A 15282-nucleotide genomic window follows, 5' to 3' on the forward strand; every position below is an offset into this window, starting at 1 on the left:
CTATGCTGATTCAGTTTATCGTGTTGATAATTGAGAACTCCTGTACTAGTGATCAGATTTCTGGTGTTCTTTGAGGTGTTTGCTTTTCCATTTCCTTTGAACTGAAGTTGCCAAATCCTTTTATTTAAAGAAGATGTGGAGAAATTAACTTATCTGACAGATATCATTGTACTCTTCTGTTTGAATCTCACAGAAATTGAGATTTTCAGGTAATAACAGCCAGATGGCACTAAAACTTTGTTTTCATGTTAGCATTTAATTGAAGAGAAAACATAAGTCTGAAATTATTTCCACCATCATTTTTGTGGTTTCATATTGCCCACTACAATCTCAAACTATTAACTTCTACTTCATGAAAAAGCTACCACTTTGCCATGGAAAAAACCTCAGTGGTTAAGCATTGCACATTAAAGCTACATGCTGCATAAAGATGGAACGAGATCTTCATTCTACCTAAACGAGAGGCATTGAAATTATCTTTTTATATCCTGCCAAAACACTTGACAACTCCTGACACCTAAGGAATATAGGGATTTAACTTGCTAGTATCTGCATTTGGTTTGTGGAGTCTAAGTATATTGTAGCAATAAATAATTTTGTTCTGAAATCTTTCAAGATTTCTAACTGAATCTTTCACTTCTTTCCTCTTGGAACAAAGAAAAAAAAATCTTGGAATGAAGAAAAAAAAAAGATGAAATATCCAAACTACAGCACAGAAGTGTTACTTCTGACCCAATTTCAAGATAAAATATTAAGTAACTATAATGAACAAAACGTTGTGTTCTTATTTTATGTTTGAGACAACTTCCTTTGCAAAGGCTGGAAGACCAATACTCACCTGCAGTTACTCCACACAGAAGCAGCACATGAGTTAACTGCGTTTTCTGTTGAGGCTAGAAGGGCATTATATCAATGCGTAAAAACATTACTTTTTAAAAGCATCACCATAGGACACTCGCGTGTGGACAAGAACAAGCTATTTCTGTGGTGAAGAAGAGCCGTGCTTGTTCCTGTTTATCTAAGCACAGAACTTCACATCAATGAGATTGAGACACAGATCTGCCTCAGGGAAATACTTGAAACACTGACATGGACAACTTCAATTGAAATGCACGACATATGATATATGTAGTGCGCATTTTGCAGTAGGCACTTCATTGCTGAGGAATGTGAATACCCTTTTCCAAGGGGTTTACAATCTCCTTATTCCTCTTCTAGGAATATAAAGGTTTGTATCTCCCTTCCCTTCTCCTAGCAGGCAGCAACGATCTGCTATAAAGCTGAAGGGATGGCCCTAAAGAAACTTGGGTATAAGCTTCCTCAGTCGTACAAGGCTGTCTGCTACTGCCTCGTTGCCACATATATGCTTCACATGCCATTTGAGAAGATGGTTCAGAGGCCCCTTTAATCAGTTTGTTGACAAATCTGTAGGGGCGAGTCATGGTGAGTATGCTGTGCTGGGGGCAGTGTGCTGGCACTGTGCAACTATCTCCTATTTGAAAATAAACCAAAGATCTGGTTAAAAAGCTAGGCTTGCTTCAGTAAAGCCAGAAGTGACTGTTTAGCTCTGGTTCATTTTGGGGAATTGATGAAGCCTGTGACCCTCAACGATGATTGTTTCTCCAGCCCACCTCTGTCACTTGTGTCTGGTACTGGGCTGTAGAAGGTCATCTCAATGCTGTGGATTTGCACTCTTTCCTGTCTAAGCTGGTTTTATAATGTGCTGCTTTGAAGGAGTATCCAGAAGTTAAATGGCAAGATTTGTGTTTTGCTAAATCTGAAAACACTGCCCATGCCACACTGACGCTTCGTGTTCTTTGATGGTTTATATGGTTCTGCAGCTAAATCCTAGTCCTGTGGCTTTTAAGGTGGAGTTCAATTGCTTCACCCACTGCATTTCCAATCCGGTGGCATCCAGGTGCAGTCTGAGTTCTGGAGAGAAGTTCTCTGTTAGTGTCTGCTATGCTTGCGTGGTTTCCAAGAGACTGTCCTTCCTCTCAGAGTGTTGCAGTAGTTCTCTTTATTCAGACATTTTTTTCTCTGTATCTAATTTTTTATATTTTTTTTGGTGATAAATTCTGTAAACAAGTACATGTGCTATGTTGTTTCCATGGTCAGCTGTGCACCATGCCTAATCAGAACTTCTGAAATAGATGTTGTCTGTAAATCTGCACAGTTGATGTTCAGTCCAGGACTGATGATGCAGTGACTGCACTTGTGCAGGAGTGCTTCATCGAGGTGTTCTTAGCCACGGACAGCTTGGTTATAAGGGCTGTTCTCTTGGAAAATATTCTTTATGTAGTTAGTTCTGAATCAGTCTCTTATTCAGATGAATCCTTCGGATTGAGGCTTTAGTGTATGAATTCCTCCAGTTCAAGAGTTTTATTTTTTTCTATGATGTGTCATTTATCTCTTGCAGCATTTATTTTCCTTCTGTGGACTATTTTGGGATTTCTTCTATCTTAGTTTGTCTATGTGCATTAAGATGAAGAAAGTCTTTTCTCAACAGCTAAAAAGATACTAGTGAATGTAGATGTTCAGGAGAGACAAGCGATGTGCCTCTCCCCTTATGTCCAGTTAGGTTTGTTATCATTATTTTCTATATATTCTGCATTTTTCTACAAGTCATGACCAAGTGTATGATCCAGCTCATTTGTATGTCATATAAAACTTAAATAAAAACGTGATGCTGAAACCAGTTGTCTTTATGTTCAGTTTTCCAGCTGGATTAATCCAGTGCAGCAGGGCTGGGCCTCCATCACCTTACCACTGCTGTTTTTCAAGTTTCAGTCTGCTGTGTTTGATCCATCCCATGCTCTTTGTGGCACTCCTACAGACCTGGAGAGAATAGAGTTCGAGACAACTGAATGTACAAATGGAGTTTGTTTTGTGGAAACTTTGTTAGCTTTTTGCAATATGTAGGTTGCTTTCTTCTTTTTAAATAGTGCTTGTTTCATCATTCCCTTCTTTTGATATGCTACTTGTGAAGAAGGAAAGCCTCTATTTGCTAAGACTGCATTGAGTTTGAAATAGTCAAAGTTATTAAAATATTGTACAAATAGGCACATAGTCAGCATCTTCCCTGGCAAAGTTGGTGTGAAATAACAGCAAAACCAAGAGCAGCCAATGTTGCAGGGAATTCTCGATATTACAAAAGTGCAGTAAGACATGAAAAATTAAGAGCTGGAATTCAGCATTCTGTCAGATTCTTTTTTTTTTCTTTTTTCTTCTGACTGTGTGAAGAAAGACAAAGATTTTGAAATAGTATTAAAATGCTACTTCTGGTGATGCTGGAAAGAAGCATAGCAGATGGCTGGGCATACTGCATATCTGAAGCTGTGCTGTGGTCGTAATGTTTGGTACTGTTTATTTGTATGCTACATCTTAGAGGGACAGAATTGCATTGTTGTGGCAGGGAATTTTCTAAATGCTACAGTCCTATTTAAATCCTTCATAGCAGAAACAGATTTTGAAGAGATATCTGCACAAAACCTTTCTCTCTGTTACTCTCAGTGCTCCTTTATTTGTACCAGGATTTAGGACTTTTGTATGCAGGTCTTCTATATGTGGAACCTGATTTTTAGTAATACAGTATTTGCCTTGTCACAACTCCATTACTTTGGATTTGTTTTACACCTATATGATATCAGAGTTACACCTACAGCACTTGCATTTATGTATCTTCCCCACCTTCCTCTCCCCAGCTCTCTTAACTGATGCTATTTTTTTTAATGTCCAAAAATCCTTTCTCAGCTTTAACGTTCAATGTGCATTGTGTTTTGTGTGTGGGGCTCTTAACTCTGTGGTCTTTTTGCAGTGGAAGAAGCCACTTAATGCTTTCAAAGACATGACCACTCAGTAATGTGCTGAGCAGAGGCAATTGAGCCGGCACCAGAAGACTCATTGAGAAAAGATCTGAGAGATGGTGAACTGAGTTTTGCAAACTGCTCAACTATCAAAACCCAGCGTATCGTGGGAACTGTAAGGGCCAGTGAATACTCAAAACACACTTCTGGGACATTACATGCTGTTCTCAGGTGATGTTGGTGCCGTGCTCACACAAAATGCTTTCCACGCTGGCTCCAGCATTGCCTGCAAAGAGAGGAGCTGCTCTGCGAAGACTGCTGCTGACATTGGCTTCCAGGCAAAAACAACTGCAGAGGGCTCAGATGGACAGCTCTTGAGCCTGGTGGGTGGCTGTGACTGATGCAGCAGGGCATGTAATGGTTCTGGAGAAGGAAGACCTCACAGAATTGTAGGGGTTGGAAGGGACCTCTAGAGATCATTGAGACCACCCCCCCTGCCAAAGCAGGTTCCCTATACCAGGTCGCACAGGTAGGCGTCCAGGCGAAACTTGAATATCTCCAGAGAAGGAGACTCCACAACCTCCCTGGGTAACACGATGGTAACAGGCAGGCTATTGACTGAGGCCTTCATGTTCAACATTTGTTGAGAAACAGATCTTGAGAATTGTGTTTGGGATAGTCCTACATCTGTGTTGGCCTGTGATTCTTGACAGTCTTCCTTGTAGCTGCTCAGAAATACTTCTTCAGAGAGAATTCCCTCTGAAGTGAGGTGATTCCTTCTAGAACTTGAAATGCAGCATCTTCCTAAGTAAACCCACCATCTTCAAGGATTTGATTTCCCAATTGGGATCCTAATTCAAGCACAGAAAGCACTGCTGCCAGAATCCTAATTATGTTGCAGGACAGAAGGTGCTCACACATATAACACAGATCTCCAGTTAAGTGCTGCCCTGTGGGTGAGTACACTGTTGTCACTCCTTTACTTTCAATTAATAATGAAAACACCGTGATGTTCCTGAAACAGAACATTTATCACCAATCAAACATCCCCACTCTGGCTCGGAAAGGCAAGAGCCTTGGACAGCTACTCACTAAGATGGTGTTTCCAGCTCCCCTATGCTGCTCTGCTAGGTCCTACTCACATCAGAGCTGTCTGTTCTCAGTTTCAGCAGCCGTTTGTGCCATTCAAGTGGCTCTGTTGTTGGCCAGCCTCAGGTGTACAAAGGGCACTTTCTAGTGGTTCTTCTGGGGCACCTGCCTTCTACCCAAAGTTTGAGGTGTGAAGTGAAAAGCACCCAGAGCTCAGAGCGAGCTTCACAGTGCTGTGCTAGGGCCCAGCCTTCCACAAAAGAAACACAACACACTGAGGAGTCTCACTGAGGCCATGGGCTGCCAAAGCTGAGATGATCAGCTGTGCTGCTGAGATCACAGCCATAGCCCCTGACACTTCTCAACATGAGTGTTTCAGAACTGCTTGCAATGGTTACTCACATGAAGTGGGTGCTGTGGCTTTAAAATTACAATTTCTAAAGCGCTATCTCTTTGTGACTGTAGCTACTGTTCCTAAAGATTTTATTTATTTCTTTGATTTAGAAGAGCCTTTGGAATTTTTATTTGAATACAGATTGCACTGCCAGCCATGGGGATGCTAGTGGATGTGTGGACACATGGGGCTGGCCTCATGTTTCCCCTGACCACGAGCTCACCTTGACTTCAAACCTTCCTTTCCAGAGGTGGTCCTCATTTCTTCTCTTTTTCTTATTTACAGACTGGGTGGCTAGAAAGGGAGAAAGATGTCTTAGGCTGTGGGGTATGCTGCCTTCCCTCTGAGAGCCTGGTGAGGGCTGGTTTTATAGAAAGAGAGGGATATAGGTATGCGTAGGTGCGTTTATGTTGTCATATATCTAACAGAGCCAATTTTGTAAAGCCATACAAAGTATTTTTAATGATATCTGTACTTTGCATAAAGCTATGAATGACATATGACATGCATTCAGTAATTCAGTAAAATACTTTTCTTCAAGTTTCCATTTTTTTCCTCAGTCATGTATTTTTCATACTCTTCAAGCTTTCCACTTCACCACTGCCTTTAGCTTCTTGTTTGGTAAGATTAACAAAGATTGACCCTGTTCATTACAGGCTGGCACTTTGAAGCCTGATCCTTGTTAATCCAATAGAACAAGAAAGGAAGCCACAAAAGCCTGAGCAATAAACACCAGCAGGGGGCTGCCACGTTTGGCTTGTGCCAGTTGGACTTACTGCTGTGCGGTTACAGCTGCTTGGTAGGCAACGGGCAGTGGTCCCAGAGAGTGTTTGTAGGGCAGGTTTTGTTGGAACAGCAAAACCAGGAATGGTGTTTGACATTAATATATAAAGTGAAAGTTACCCTCTGACCTCTTAAGCAAGAGCACACATAACGGGACAGCAAATGCTGAGATTTCATGACCATTAGCCACCGGCTTAGCATGGAGAAAGTTGCTGTATATCCAGGGTGTTATCCATAGGAAGGTCCTTTCCAAGAAACTCTGCTTCGGCTGGGAACCTCAGGGTCCAGTTCAGGCTCTGCAGACAGACCCAGGCCATTAGCAGCAGTAAAGATAAGGCAAGATCTTTAATTGCTTGTCAGTTCCCCCCAGGCTGCTGTGGCACCCAGGCTCAGCATTCAGCAAGGACTTCCTCAAGCCCCAGTTAGCTCTCTGTGAGTAATGAGAGCTCTTACAGTTCATAATAATGGACATGAGTAAGTGTTAAGGGCTCTAAGGACACGGATGTGGTTACATCTCCCTCTCTCGGCTGCCTCCTGCCACTTAGCCTAGAAGCAGAGAAACAGCAGTATTTAGAGCTCAGCAATATCTGCTGTTGTTAGCTGTGTGGACTGTGTGCAGTGCTATGGAGAGACTGGGAATGCAATTGGAAATGCAGGACTGTTCCCAGAGCAGATGGCTACTGGTGGTAATGGGGATGTTATGCACGTATCACAGATGTTTGGATACAGAATTAGCTGATTTTGCTTTAAAGGTAAAACTGAGTCAGCAAGATGTGAGCGTGCTACCCCTGTTGATTCATTGAATAATTAGTGAAAAATGGAAAAGCAACTCTTACAGCACACTCACACATGGGGAGGTCACTGTTGCCATGGTAGTGGGTGCAGTCTCTTCCCTCTCTCCCAGCCCTACAAGCACGCACACTTTGCCAATAGAAATCCCCATGTGCCAGGCATTTGTCTTCAAGAGAAAACCGCCTGCTGTGTTCTAAGCACAACCAGGCTGCATGAAACTATGTACCACACCATCAACAGCACAGCCACTAAGCTCTTCTCTCAAGGGGTTATTCTTTCCCAACAAAATGCAAGAAATTCCCAGGGTAAAGCTTTAGAGAAAAAGTTATCACAGAGATCTCTGGGGATGTAAAGTGGTAACATAGGCTGTATTTATTTAAAAATAGATGGAGTAAATTTGGAGTTGGGTTTGCACAACATACAGACCTCAAGCAATTAACATACAAATCCAGACAGGGAATGTGGCTAACCCCGCTCACAATGGCAAGGGCCACTGTAATACAGCCCCTGTGGAGCCCACCCGCACTGCACTGCTCAGCCATGAGGTGTTGCCATCCAGCTACAGGCACCCTGCTGCAGGATTGCTTGTGCTGCATCGATTTTCCTCTCCGTGCATTTTGCTGTGCTCCAGCACCCAGCAGGCACCCCGCAGCACTTCCAGCACTGCCTGACACCTTCCAACACAAGTCATGCTGTCCAGCTTCAGCTCCTCTGCAGGACACTGGTGAGGCGGGGAAGGGGCTGTTTGTGCTGGCTGACACAAACAGTTGATGTCTCCCAGACAGGGCCAGCCATCCTCATGGGCTTCTCAAAATGCTGGAATTCACCAGATGTTTGCTTTGGATGCTGTTGTGTTGTTTTTGGGCAGGGTCTGAGGAGTGCTGCTGGAGCAGGCATAGTGCCTTGGACAGCCATGCCAAGGAAACGATGCCCGCTGCTGGGAGCTCTGCCTGCTCTGTAAACAAAAAGGGCCACTTGCCCTTATCTGTGCTTCTGTGGAAATGAGGAGAAAGGTGGCTTGGCCCAGGTCCTGGGGAAAGCTGGAGTAGGGCCAGGAGGAGAGCAGCCATTTCCAGGCTCCAGGCATTTGGCTTCCTCTCCGTGTTCTTTCCATGGGTCTCCACTGCTGCCTCTGAGCAGCCAAATGAAACGTATAGCACAACATCCTGATGCCTGGAGCAAACTGTAGACTTCACCCACGGAGGCTGTCTTATAGGACAGAAATAAAACAGAATGATGGATGCCGTAAGTCCAGGATTTGTCCAGCACAGCCAGCCTTTCTCCCACCCCACCAGCAGTTACCCAAAACCTTCTGGAGCCCCTTGCCTGGCAGATCAATTGTGGGGCAGCTCCTCGGAGCAGCCCGCAGCTTTGAACACTTCGGGGATGTGGCTGTCCAGTTTGGAGATGATTTTGTAAATAGGCTTTTTCCAGGAGGGGTCGGCATCCCTGCCCGCCCGCACCGCGCTGAAGAACTCCTGCAGCGTCAGGCTTGCCACCTCCAGGAAGCAGCTGGGGACCTGCGGACAGATGAGCAGATAGGCCCCAGTAATTGGCCCCGTGCCCCACACCCCGGCCCCTCACCTGGAAGTCATTCCCCTTGTTATAGTGCATGTTGAGAGCACGGAAGAGCTCTGAGTCCCGTGAGACGCGCAGGGCTGTGGCCTCCACGACGCCCTCCAGCAGGGCCTGCCGGGCAAACTTCTCCACCTGGATGTAGTAGAACTCACGGAAGTTGCTGAACCACTTGATGAGCTGGGAGTTGATGCAGCGGCTGAACTGTCCAGACACAGTGGGGGAAGTGGGCTCTCAACAAACCAGCACCCAAATCCCACACCCCGGGATCTCACCCTGCATCCCACAGCAGGTCTACCTGCACGTCAAGGAAGTAGGACCTCAGCAGAGCTGAGCTGGGGTAGCGGGTGAAGAAGAACATCAGCTTGGCCTTCTTCAGGTGGCCAGGAGTCAGCGCCTCCTAGATGTGGGCTTGGAGTCAAGGAAAACCTGCATGCGGCAGCTCTAGTCTGTCATAGTCCATCCCTACAGCCTAGTGTCACCGGATGGCTGAGGAGGGTCCTCTGGGTCCTGCTTGAGCAGGGACACCCAGAGCAGGGTGCCCAGGCCCACATCCAGGTGGCTATTGGAGATCTCCAAGGAGGAGATTCCACAGCCTCTGAGAAACCTGTGCCAGGACAGTTAAAACAAATTAACAAGGACATTATCCAAATGTCCCTTGGATGCTGACAGGTGTGGGGCATCAGTCACCTTTCTAGGAAGGTTGTTCCGGTGTTTGACCTCTCAGTATTTAAGTAGTGGAGAGTTGGCTTTTCCCATCAGCATCCCTGAGGAGCCAGGCCACTCCATCTACCCCAAAGGATACGTGAGTAGGCGTAAGGGGTGTTCTGTTCCCCTCCACCATGTCAGGGCCCAGGGGCCTCACTGCCAATGGCCGCAGCTTGGTGACTGCCCAGCGTGCATCTGCGGGCTCCATGCGCCAATTCTCTGAGGCAGCAGGGCTGCCCCAGTGGTTGTGTGGGGTGTAGACCAGCAGCTGGCCCAGGAGCTGACTGTCCTGCACTGCTGGGGCAGCTGAGCCTGGCCTGTGACCCACACTGGGTGCCTGACGGAAGTTTCTGACTCCTTCCGGGCTGAAGGATCTGGCCTGAGAGCTCTTCCCCAATGATAGTGATGGTGCCTCTGGCCGACGTGAGCCCAGTGTGCTCAGGGAGGGTGCCTTAGCAAGTGGTTTTCTGCCTTTCCCAGCAGGAAAACACTCTCCCCTGGCATCTGGCCCTAGTTCTAGCCGTTGCTGTAGGAGGTGGCTGGCTGTCTTTGGCCACACAGTCTTCAAGACGGAGTCCACCACACGGGACGTCATCCCAGCCAGCTCGTGTTTCAAGGCCTGAGAGAGCACCCTGGCCACTGAGGGCAGGATGCCTGCACTGCCTCTGCCTTCCTCGTTCTCCCCTGTAGTGGGCCCATCCACCTCCAGGATGCTCTCCCAGAGAGTGGCTGTGTGTGGATGGTGGGTGGTGGCAACACCATCCCTGCCCACTCTGTCTCCAGCTTTTCCAGGAAGCAGTTGCACTTCCTCGGCACCTTCCTGGGTTTGGGCAGCATCCCCAGAGTCACAGACCTGGGAGAACCTCTCCTGAAGCCACCTCAGCTGCTGCTCTAGAAAGCAGAGCTGCTCCCTCAGCTGCTGGCACTCTGCTGTGTGGGGGCTGCCCGTGGCAGGTGCCCCTTGCCCAGCCACTCCCGCTCCCTGCTGCTGAGGTACCCTCGGCTTCCTCTTGCCCCGGTGGGGCACTTCCCTGCCTCTCTCCCTGCCCTGCCCCAATCCTCCCTCCAAGCCCTGGTGGGCTGGAGGGATGCTCATGCCTTGGATGATGCTCTCCACTCTAGCCCTCTTGGCTTGTAGGTACTCATTGGAGAGCTGCTCCCCATCAGCTGCACAGGGCACAGGAGCGGGGCCACAGGTTCTGGTGATAGCCAGGGTTTGTGCTGCTTCTCTGAGAGGCACACCAAGTTCATAGCCCTGGGGCGGCTCCACGGCAGAGGAAGGGAAATGGGTGCAGGGGTCCAGGCTCCTGCTAACTGCTGTGTGGCTGAGCAGTTGTGACATGAGGGATGAGCTAGGGGAAGGCAACAGAGGGTCCATCTGGAAACAGGGTTCTGTTTTCATCCCTTGGTGGTGCTTTGTGGCAACACAGCCTCTGTCCTGGGCGGGGGCAGACCTGCCATTCCTCGTGTCCTCTTTCTGCCTGGGCACCAGTGAGCTACCCTGCAACTGGTAGGGGATCATTTCCAGGGACAGACTGGCAGGCGTTCCCGGCGATGCTTCTGTCAGCTAGAGATTCAGAGCTGAAGAAAGAGTAAAGTATCACCTGGCAGAACCAAATACAGTTACCCTCCATGCATGCCCACATGACAGATTTTCCCAGCAGGCATTTGTGGTGCCTAGAGTCCACTTCCAATGGTTTGGGCCTTGAATGTGCCGAGCAGTGAGGGCTCTCTGCACCACATCTTTGCCCCAGAAGGGTTAAAGATCCATCTTACTGTGCCTTGACCACAATTTCTCCCCTGCTCCCAGGTAACAGGAGCCTCAGATGCGTGGGGAATAGACTCAGAGTGATAAGCAGAAAGGGAGATCACCTTTGGCAAGAGTCGCCTTTGAGCTCGTGGACTGTGGTACAAGGGCACTGAGCAGCAGATAGAGCCTTCCCCCCCTAGGTGCACCTAGGCAAAGGTGTTTGCAGCTGCCACTGGGCACTGTGAGGGTGCCCAGGAATAAGGACAGCAGCCAGAGCTCTACAGAAGGCATTCACAGCATGGAGCAGTGGAAGCCCTGAGGGCATAAGGATGAACAGCATCTGCCATCCCCCTATGCTGGGGTGGTGGGAAGGGGCACAGCAAGGGGCTAGGAGCAGAAAAAGCACAGTATGACCGCTACTAGCAGGACATGCTGGAATAGTGCTGCTAAGGGCTTGTCAAAACAGAGAATAAAAGGGATGGGGATTACTGAGGAAGAGAAGAATTCCTGAGCCAGCAGCCTCAGGCTTAAAATTGTCACACTGAGTGCAGGCAACCAGCCACCCCTCCTCTTGCTTGCTGTGAGACCATTTAAACAGGAATAGCAAAAGCTCATGTCCTGGTCCGTTAAAGAGTAACAATCCCTATGGGATGCTGCCTCACCAACCACATTAATTAGCATCAGCTCTGCATGCCTGAAGTGGTTTATGCCTTTTTGAGCCATCTTTAAAGGACCTGAGATTCTTTCACCTATATGCAGATACGTCTGATCATTTTCAGTGCTGTTAATCTCCTGTCCCCATGACTTTTCTCTACAGTAAGTCCTCCTCTGTGTTACTGAGTGGTGTTAAAAAAAAAAGAGCCTCCACTCACTCCTTACAGCAGGTCGCTTGTTATCAATTAGCTCTTTATTCCAGATTGATGTTCGGGAGAGCAATCACAGACCACTACACATCAATCCAGTGCAGGTCCTCGGGCTTGTCTTCCCTGTAAATTGCACTGTCCCATCATTTTGGTAGACCATTTTTTCTTTCCCCTCCTCTGTCGCACCTTTCTGGATCCTCTACTGCTGCTCTATCTGTAATAAACCATTTTCCCAGCTGCCTGACAGCACTTGTTGTTCTCCGTGTAGCCTCCCCTCCCTCCCAGCCACGAGGTTTCCATTTCCCCAGCAGTGTGGCTACTTGCTCTGCCCAAGGTCTGCATGAGGCCCGGCTGCCGGCAGTTCTTGCTCATCCCTTTCACAGCTTGCTTCACCCTCACCCACACACTGCTCCTCAGAGTAGCAGCTGCCTATGGTAAAGCCACACAGCAAATGCAAGGTACATATATATCTCATTCATTCTTCAGACTTTCCACACAGGGAAGTCCACTCAGCTGGAGGATGGGAGAAAAGTGAGGGGCTTTCCAGCATCAATCTGTATCCAGACTGGCCCAATGTCCTGGCCCAAGTAAACTGCTCCCACTAACGGGGTCCTCTCCCTGCAGTTCACAGTTGGGTGCTCCCATTCCTGCTCCTGCTACCAGCCTTTACCAGTGCAGTCTTCCAAAATAGTAAAAAGAAACAGATGCTCCTTCTAACTGAAGAAAAAAAACAAGGAGGAAAATGAAGATGCCCAGAGAAGCTGGCAGGTATGTCCTCCCCAGACAGCAGCCACACCGCAGAGCTTCCCATCCGCTTCTTTCTGGGAGCACCATGCACTGGGCAGCCTGTCATCCCACAGCTTTCCCAAGCCGTCCCATTTCTGCCACTAGTGAGAAGCCCCAGCCCAAGCCGCGTGCCTCTCTGTGCCCCACTCACCTGGGCTGCCAAGGTGCAGGATGTGTGCTGGGTGCTGCAGGATGCTGGAGAAGCCACCCAGCAAGTCCTCCTGCTATGCTCATGTCCTATAAAGAGGGAGTGGGGTGGCCAGAGGCAGCCAACCAGCTGGGAACAACTCCTGAATATGCAGATGGATATCCAGGGGTCTGGCCACCTGCCTCAGCGTCCCCCAGGCTTACAGAAATGATAACAATGTTGTTGATTCTGTATCTCCCAAAACACATTCAAAAGGACGAGTGTTTGGAGAGGAGACATCGCTTTATTCTGGGCAGGGCACAAGGTGGAATATTCCCACAAATCAAGTGCTCTGAGTCTTTATGCTGGCTTCCATTTATAGTCAAATTTTTCACTATATGCCTACCTAATACATAAGTGACACCTATCCATTACATATTCATAGGTTTATGTAAGTATAAGGTTACATAACATATTTGAATCTTCTGTGCTTGTGCAAGGGTCTTCAGTGATTGTTTGGGGAGGCATCCCACTCCTCACTTTATCTGTATTTGAGCACAAGGACATTTAGTCTCTTCTGATTGGGTCCTCTTTTGGACTTGTGCCCTCATCTCAAGGATGCTGTCCCTATGGGTCTAATTTATGACAGTCTTGAATCTTTGAAGAGAAACATCCCATCTCGGGAAGGTTGTTTATCAGAGATAAAAAGGACATCTGGAACTTAAAGCAGAGCTTCAACCTTGAGCAGAATACCTCAGACAGACAAAAATGTCAAATAATCAGCTTTTGAGACATCACCAGCACTAGGCTGAGCAGACCATCAGTTCCCCATATCCATCATGGCAGAGCACTAAGCAGTGCCTGTCAGGCTCAGCAGCTCAGCCGTGCTGTGGCAGCTGAGAGGCTGAGGCCCATGAGGAGGCAGTCCCTGGAGCAGAGAGCTCCATCCAACATCCTCCATGCAACACTGTACGATCATCCTACCAACTAGCACAACCTTGAGAGAGCTGGGAAACTGCAATTTGATCTGACAGCATCCATCTAGGACCCAACACAATTAATCATTCATGAGATGACATAAATACAACAGCCAGAGGCAAGCGGTACCCATGGCCTGCAGCTTCAGGTGCACAAAGTTCCTGCTGAAGGTGCCCAGGTGCTTCTGATGTTCCCTACTGTGGTGATGCCAGGGGTCCACAATACAGGAAACAGTTGGGAAGGCTTTTCACCATGTGGTGGCTGGGCATGGAACAGGCTCCCCAGGGCAGTGGTCGTAGCTCCAAGCTGATGGAGTTCAAAGAGCATTCAGACAATGCTCTCAGGCACAGGGTTTGAATTTTGGGTGGTCCCATATGGAGCCAGAAGTTGGACTCAATGATCCTTATGGGTCCCTTCCAACTTGGGACATTCAGCAAAAGTCAGTACCTTGCTGACTGTAGGGAACTCTAGAGATATTCCTACCACCAGCACATCCCAACCTCTGCTCCAGGATGGAGCTGCTTCACATTTAGTGTGGGAGGCCGAAAGCAGATGGAACTCCTGGAGCTAGTCAAAACCAAATTGCCTCTGCATTTCCAGGTTGCCATCTATCTCGCCTCCATGTACTTCATAAATACTGTGATGCTTGTTTTATTCATTTGGTAGGCAGGTGGCTGTGGTTAAAAGCAGTTGACACCAGGCAATCCTGCTTAAGGGTCTCAGCCCTCTATAGACAAACTGCAGAGAAACCCCTGGCAGAGAGCCTTTCTGGCACAGCTGCCTTGTTTTAAAGCAGTCACCATGCCTTTGAAGCCTCAGAGACAACACCCTATTGATTTTTCTTCAATCTTTTTTTGAAAATCTTACCAAGGATATTCATTGCAAATTTATTTTAGGAGACTATTTTGAAGATTGCAGTTTACCACTGATGTATTATTAACCAACTGCTAAATTAAGGATGTGTGTATAACCTTCAGAGATGCTGATTGCCAGACAGAGTTCTGGCTTTCCTGGGCTACTTCTCAGAGACTGCAGTAAGTTCTCTGCATTTTATTTCAACAACCATTTCTTGCCTGGAAGTAGGCAGAAAGCAGAAGGTAACTGGGGCACTCTCAGACATTTTCAAAACATGGACCATGTCTTAGGAGTGGGACTGGGCACCACTGAAATAGCCTGGCCCTGTCTTCATTGCATCACGTCAGGTCACGCTAGATTCTCCGTGACCTGCTATCTTCCTTTCCAATGAAGCCTACTTACATCTTTTTGCCTGTTTTTGTTTGCTTGTTTCTATGCGTGGTTTGTCATTTTGTTTTTTCCCAGGCTTATTTCCCCGTAGCTGTGAGGTGACCTCCTTGCCCATTTCTAATCAAACTGACGTTTGCAGCAGCTCCGTCCTAAGGGAGCCCGATGGGAGGACGCAGCAAGGTGAGCAGAAAGGCCACCAGAACAGCTACCCTGCAGAAAGCCACACCCGGATTCCACCAACAGCCAGGAACCGCGCCCGTGCAGACCCAGCTGAACACCAGCCCCGGCAGCCCAGCCGCACTTCATAGCCGCACACACGTCCGCCGACCCCGGTCAGCGGCAGACCTCTTAGGCGGGGCTCGACAGCCGGCCCGCGAGATAGCAAC

At 47.9% G+C, this 15282-nt stretch overlaps 2 protein-coding genes across 3 annotated transcripts in view; one reads left to right on the forward strand and one right to left on the reverse strand.

The window, feature by feature from the left end:
- The window catches only part of YLPM1 (YLP motif containing 1), a 41753-nt gene extending 35915 nt beyond the window's left edge, over positions 1 to 5838 (forward strand). Inside the window, exon 17 of the mRNA XM_019615744.2 lies at positions 3818 to 5838. Coding sequence (XP_019471289.1) covers positions 3818 to 3862 — 45 coding nt within the window. The 3' untranslated portion in view covers positions 3863 to 5838. The remainder of the gene's footprint in view (positions 1 to 3817) is intronic.
- A 476-nt stretch (positions 5839 to 6314) lies between these two features.
- PROX2 (prospero homeobox 2) lies at positions 6315 to 15276 on the reverse strand. 2 transcript variants are annotated; one of them, XM_031553613.1, is made up of 5 exons: positions 12698 to 15276; positions 9245 to 10728; positions 8738 to 8839; positions 8449 to 8643; positions 6315 to 8384 (listed from the first exon to the last, which is right to left on the reverse strand). In XM_031553613.1, the coding sequence occupies exons 2-5, from the start codon at positions 10667 to 10669 to the stop codon at positions 8199 to 8201; spliced, it is 1908 nt and encodes a 635-aa protein (XP_031409473.1). In that variant the 5' UTR covers positions 10670 to 10728; positions 12698 to 15276; the 3' UTR covers positions 6315 to 8198. The 2 variants fall into 2 exon arrangements, with proteins under 2 accessions (XP_031409473.1, XP_031409474.1); XM_031553614.1 differs by lacking the exon at positions 12698 to 15276 and having other exon boundaries at positions 9245 to 11747.
- Positions 15277 to 15282: the final 6 nt, after the last annotated feature.

This window comes from Meleagris gallopavo, chromosome 5, assembly GCF_000146605.3.
Source record: "Meleagris gallopavo isolate NT-WF06-2002-E0010 breed Aviagen turkey brand Nicholas breeding stock chromosome 5, Turkey_5.1, whole genome shotgun sequence".
In the NCBI taxonomy this organism is placed as follows: Eukaryota; Metazoa; Chordata; class Aves; order Galliformes; family Phasianidae; genus Meleagris; species Meleagris gallopavo.

Bases quoted from the DNA above. Each gene is read 5' to 3' on its own strand.
- PROX2 (XM_031553613.1), bottom strand. From the start codon at position 10,669: ATGATCCCCTACCAGTTGCAGGGTAGCTCACTGGTGCCCAGGCAGAAA. The intron at 8,644-8,737 runs GTAGACCTGCTG...GTGTCTGGACAG, and splicing joins CCTACTTCCTTGACGTGCAG to TTCAGCCGCTGCATCAACTC. The intron at 8,385-8,448 runs GTGAGGGGCCGG...ATCTGTCCGCAG, and splicing joins ACAAGGGGAATGACTTCCAG to GTCCCCAGCTGCTTCCTGGA.